General features: G+C 37.6%; 1 protein-coding gene across 1 annotated transcript in view; it reads left to right on the forward strand.

The window, feature by feature from the left end:
* The window catches only part of sall3a (spalt-like transcription factor 3a), a 16,092-nt gene extending 14,037 nt beyond the window's left edge, over positions 1-2,055 (forward strand). Inside the window, exon 4 of the mRNA XM_019269143.2 lies at positions 401-2,055. Coding sequence (XP_019124688.2) covers positions 401-832 — 432 coding nt within the window. The 3' untranslated portion in view covers positions 833-2,055. The remainder of the gene's footprint in view (positions 1-400) is intronic.
* The last annotated feature ends 4,484 nt before the right edge of the window (positions 2,056-6,539 follow it).

Here is a 6,539-nt window from a genome sequence, read left to right on the forward strand (position 1 = left end):
CTACTCTAAAAGATGCATACCATGTAACATGAAACACACTGACTTTGATTGTTTCCTTAATTTCTTTTAATTTATACCACCAGCATCTATTCAGTCTATTTCAGATTCATCAGAAAACTAATATTGCTTCTTGTAAGATTCCCCTTTGTCTGATTTAAACAACTCAGTAAAATCTAAAAATGTAGCTGCTAACCTTAATGGTTTTGTGTTATCTATTTATTTTCAATCAATTTTAACTATTTAACTGTATGTCTTTATTTTTACATAGAATTTTGGCCTTTTCCCTTCCATTCCCATCCATAAAATATTTATTTGTGTGTCCTATTTGCCTTGGATGTAGAATAAGTGACTTAGAATGAGACATTCATGATGTTTCTTTTTACTGTCTTGCTAATTTTAGGTTCACATGGGAACACACATGTGGAACAATGCTCCAGCCCGAAGGGGTCGGCGACTGTCTGTAGAGAATCCCATGGCCCTGCTGGGTGGGGATGCCATGAAGTTCAGCGAAATGTTCCAGAAGGATCTGGCGGCTCGGGCTATGAACGTCGACCCAGGCTTCTGGAACCAGTATGCTGCCGCCATCACCAACGGGCTCGCCATGAAGAACAATGAGATCTCTGTGATCCAAAACGGAGGCATCACCCAGCTGCCTGTCAGCCTCGGCGGTACAGGAATCACTTCATTGGGAGCCATGCCGGGAGGAATGGACCGTGTTCACACTGGCAGCAGCCCTCCCATGACGGGTATGGAAAAGGCTGGTCTGGATGTCGGGGCCACACGCCCCTTCTCCAGATTTATGGAGGAGAACAAAGAGATTGGGATCAATTAAAAAGACTTTTCTGTATTATTCCAAGGTAGGCGTTTGGCAAAGACTAAGAGTCTAACACAAGGAAAGAAACTGCAGATCCAGTCTGAACTCATGCGTACTATATTATGTACAGATTAAATATTTTTGTTTGGTTTTGGAAATATAGTATTTAGTATTGATTAGAGGTCTTTGCCTTTCACCCATTCCCTCCTCACTTGATATTTCGCCTATACGAAGAATACTTTGTCTCTTGTTTGAGAATATGTCGTCTTGCAAGATTTGCATGGTACTTATTGGTTTTTATCAGTATGTTTGACTGCTTTTATGAATTCCTTTGAAAACCAGGATCCTGCCTCATTTACAATGGGCTAGCATCTTGTCTGGACAGGACTGAAACAGAAAAGAACAGAGATTTGTTTAAAGACATTCTGGATTTGTCTGCAACATTGTTTATGATTGCTCTTTTTAGTACAAAAGGGCCATGGATAGACTGAAGAGAAGACTGAAGTATAGTGTTTCTGTGCTCGCCTGATTTTTTTTTTTTTCTCATGAACTAGAAAACTTGAAAAAAATAATGTTTGAACTATTTTAATCTTTACATTTAGTCTCCCAGCATTGTCTTATAATATTGTCCTGTGTCTTTAGTATTTATGATATTGACAAAAAAGCGGGTATACAAAAATATATTTAATGGCCCAAGCATTTTATTGATCCATTTTTTTTCTAAACTGCAGGCTTCACTGATGAATATCTCTTTCAATAAGACAATATGTCATTTGAGTTGAACAACAGAGAAAATCGTAGGTTTTATTTGGATATCTGTTGAGACTATGTGTATCTCATTACACGGTAAAGAGGCTAGAGATATCCGAAGCTGCTATGACCACAACCCTGCTTTTAACCTTTGTAAAAAGAAAAAAGAAGTGATCCTTTTGAAGAAATATCTATGTATAGAAATACAGACAAATCTAAAACAGGTATGCATATTTTGTATCACATAAAAATAGACATCATGAGTTGAGAGTATTTGTCATGTTTGTGAATGCACTTTTTAAAAACAAGACGTTTTGTCTGTGAGTTACCGTTAACCTTTTGACTGAGCTATCTATCACATGCTGTTTTCATTGTTTTCAGCATACCACTCCTACAATTTGCAGAGTCGGTTCTCTGTTATTGCATCTGTGCTACTTGTCAGAGTGCAAACTCATCACTCAATCAAAACCTTCTTAAATAAAAAAAAATAGAACAGGTGTGTGTTTGAATGGTTTCCTTATCTGCATCATGTCTTTTCTTTCTCTGTCACCCTTTTATTTCCATAAATTAAATTTGAAATACCAGATACATATGATCAAATCAATGACAAGGTCTGTTTATTATCACTATGGTTATTATTGTTATTTAAATTTCCCTAAATCCTTATGTAGAAAATTATTCAATATGCTGAAGCTGAAGGGCGAAGGCAGAAGAAAAGGTCCAGGCAGGATATCTTGTTTTGGAGTGAGGGCCTCACTGACCAGCAGAACATCTAACTGATTTTGGAAAAAACAAAAACAAAAAAAACAAACAAAAGCAAATTTAAGTAATTATTTATTAGGATTGTTTTTATATCAACTACATGTATGCATACATGAACTTCTGTATTTGATATTTTACTAATAATATCATCAAATTAATTAGTGATAAATTAGCAGTTGCCTTGAAAATCAAACACTCCTTTGTTTCCTGGATCCTCATAAATGGTGGCCCTTTATACTCAGCAAATACATATGCCTCTCTTTTAGGACACTGTTTTTTTTTTTTTTTAAACTAGATCTAGATTTTTAGATATTACAATTTTGTAAAAAAAAAAAAAAAAAAATCATTCCTAATTTTCTTTGATTCCTTTCCCTTTTTAATCATTGCAGCTTTGAATTGAATTTCTAATTTGGGGGGAAAAAATTACTAATAACAATTATTTTGGATTATTACTGTGTGTGAGTACGTATGTGTGTGTGTTTGTGTTTTCTTTTAAAGAGCAGTGTGTGTGTGTGTGTGCGTGCGTGTGTCTGTGTATGTGTGTGTGTGTGTGTGTTTTGTAAAACAGTCTACACAGAATTAAAAGAAGAAAAAATCACAATTGCAGCTGATGATATGTTGGCCTTTGATTAAATCCTGGAAATACACTGATCTGTACACATAATTATAACATATCAGAACTATAATGAAAATATATATATATTAGTCAGAGACAAATTACTGCAATATTTCTGACAATATGTAGTTATAATATGAGGTTATTCCAGGTAAAAGCTGGTATCCTTAATCAATTTTGTTTGTCAAATCTATCCCAAAAATTAAAACTGATCTTATATTTTGGTGTGTGGAGATTTAATGATTTTCACATTATAAAACATATATAATAGTACATTATGATCTATGATACATTATGATCTATGATAATACTACACAACATTAATGACTACATGGCTGGAATTAGTGTTCAACATCATTTAAATTCAATGATGAAACAAAACCATAAAACCTTAAACTTGTCGTGGACGTTGTGTAATAAAATAGTAGATTATCATTAACGTGTGAGACAATCTGTGTTCATCCAGCAGTGTGCCAAGACATTACACTTCAAAACAGATGACTTCCTGTGCTGCTGTGGCAGTGTAGACGTGTGAGACAGTGCTGTGTCTGTGGGATTCCACAAAAACCATCATAAGATTGTGTGCGCATGTGTGTGTGACTGTTAAAGCCCCCCCCCCCCCCCCCCCCNGACTGTTAAAGCCCCCCCCCCCGCAGCACACTTGACACATGGTCCACATGTGTGCGAACACACACACACAATCCCACACTTCCACACAAATACCCATGTTCTCACTTTCTCCAACATAAAAAAAGACAAAACAAAATCACTCTAAATATTCTTTAGAGATGAAGAAAACTAAATTGTGAACAACATCAGGTGCAAGATGAAAGTTAATGTTAACTTTAATCACAGAGTACAGAAGAGTTTTTCAATGCTTATCTGTGGCAACTGGACCGGCAGATGTGATCCACTTGACTTAAGCCTTGATCCTGAATTCCTCACTATATAAAGGAAGATTACCATGACTTTAAACTCAGTTTCATGTCAGTCTGTAGAATGTGGCAATAAATCTTTCTTGGAGGCAAAAATAAAATAATTGAAGCCGCTCTAAAATATCAGACCTTAAGATCTGATTTCAAAATTTCATCCATCCTGTCATTTTCAATGAATGCCTGCAGGTTTCCAACCAGGTGTTTCTGAGCAGCTGATAGCAACAACTATTTAAACATGATAATTTCCTGAACTACCCAACACGGCAAAAATGTAAGAATATGTATTAGGAGACAATACATTATCAACAATGTACAAGACGCAAAGCTATAGACACACCGGCACATTAACCACTGCAGCTCCAGTGATGATTGGTCTGTCAAAGTCCAGCTTACATCAGCTTTCACCACTGAACCATAATTGTTTATTTTTGTGTTATTTTTCTCTTGACTTTCACACACGTATTACTTTTCACGTTGATGAATCAGTGTTAAGTCTGCCCTCGGGAGCTCTTCGGGGCTGTTTCGGTAATGCGCGCTGCCGTTTGTAAGCCCATTGTTTGACATTGCACTGTCAGCTGATCACACAGGCTTAGTCAGTGGAATTGTCAGGTAATGAAGAAATTTCATACTGACTGTTTTTCTCTATGAAGGCACTTATTTTGCTCATATTTGAGTGGAAACTAAATACATTCCACTCATTCTTCGACTCATGCGCTCGCATTTAGCAAAAAGATTTTGAGAGAGCCAGTATACATATGCATGTAAAGACTGTTGTCTGACACTCTAAATGGCGATTCTTCTCAAATTTATAATATAATTCAATAGGCTGATGCTGTTCATAGAAATACTCTGTGAAGGGTGGCTGTTTTTCCTCAAGTGATTTCAATTATGATGCTGTTCCAGCTCAACATGGGGTTAAATGAGGTTAAAAATATGATACTGTCAGACTGTATTTCCATAACAGACTTGTGCATGTTTTTTTTTTTTTCCATTAAGCAATACATTACAATGCAGTGTCTAACGTGATGTGCAATTTCATTTTACTGTTAAAAACAGAATGTTTATGAGCAACCAGGGGAATGCAGACAAGGAATTATTTGAGGTGTGTCCATTTAAGAGGATTTTAACAAGTATAATTTTAGCGTGTGCTACAAGGCTAATTGTCTGAAAGTAAACATGTCTTTCCATTTCTCTCGGATATTTTTTTTTTTCTCTCTTGAAATGTGGTAGCTTTCCCCCTTGTTCAGCGCACAGAGCAAATTGCTTGGCCTTTTTTGTTTTATCTGCACTTCACTCGTGTTTGTGTGCTACCTGTTTGAAGTGAATATGTGTGACATTTGGGCATGGCACAGTGTGAACAGACAGGCCATCATTGGGACGGGGCTGTCGGCTGTTTGTTTAATGCCCTGCCTACTGTGAAAGTCTCCCTGAAACAGGCGCAGTAAATATCCCCATTGATCCAGAGGCAGGGGGCCCTACGATGATGTAGTGGCGAAGAGCCACAGGAGTAAATCTAACCGACAGTAATCCAATCCCATTCTCAAGGCTCTGGGATCTGAGATAGGTGCTTTAAATCCAAAAGTGTGCCTTTTTGCACAATTTCTCTGCCTTTGTTGGTGCTGCTTCTCGTTTTTTTTTTTACTTCCATGTCTCAGCTCTCCAGTCAATCCATAGCTTGCCGGGGTGCTTCGCTAGCTATCCTTTATATTTGTTTAAAATCAAAGTCCCATAACGATGCCGCAAACTCAGCCTCCACTGTCAAACTCACTCCCACCCTTACTTTTGCTTGTCTAAAGCATGTGCATCCACCTGAAGTGCAAACTCCAAAGTTAAGAGACTGTGAACGGTGTGTTTGTGTGAGTGTGTGTGTATGTGTGTGTGTGTGTGTGTGATAACACTCCTCAGGTAATCACTGTTCTCTGTGGATGGTAGAGGGATACACTGGAAACTCTGAAACCCCATTAGGCTGGAATTTCCCTTTGATGGCCAAAAGCTGCCTACCTAGCGCTTGACTGGTTGCTTGGCTGCTCCAGCAAGTGTTAGTTTTCATGCAGGCTCTCAAGATGACAAAGTTACGCACTCCAGATCCCCTGGAATAGGATTGTGTGGTTTACAAATTCAAATTCTTTCCTGTATGGATTGTTGAGAGTTGCTGAAGCATGGTGCTCTTTAGCCTGGTGAGCATTTTGAAACATTAACAGTTTGGTTAAGTTAGAGATCAACAGTTGGGTATTTCTCACCAATGAAGATGCCTGTGGTTACTAGTTCACATCAGAATTATTTTTATGCACTCTGCTGCGTGCAACAGTAGTCAGTGGTTTTTTTAACCTACATTTAAGGACACTTACCACAGAGTGTTAGGGAAAAGCATCACTGTTAATTTAATTTAATTTAAGGCACAAAGCCGGTTCTATTTGGACATTCATTTACATCGGAGATTAAAACAGTTTTGTGGGCCTCACTCTGCATGTAAATGTGTGTATTTTTGTACAACTTTCAGCTCTTCTTTGAGGAATTTGAACAGAGAAAATTCCTGACGTTTTCTCATGATACCTTTAAGTTGATACATCTAGTAAGTCTATACTAACAAAGAGGCACTGGCCAGTCAGAAGTAGGTTGAAGGGCACTCCTCTTGCCATATCGTTGAGGTCTAGTCAAGGTG

Source organism: Larimichthys crocea, chromosome XIII, assembly GCF_000972845.2.
Source record: "Larimichthys crocea isolate SSNF chromosome XIII, L_crocea_2.0, whole genome shotgun sequence".
NCBI classification, from domain to species: domain Eukaryota; kingdom Metazoa; phylum Chordata; class Actinopteri; family Sciaenidae; genus Larimichthys; species Larimichthys crocea.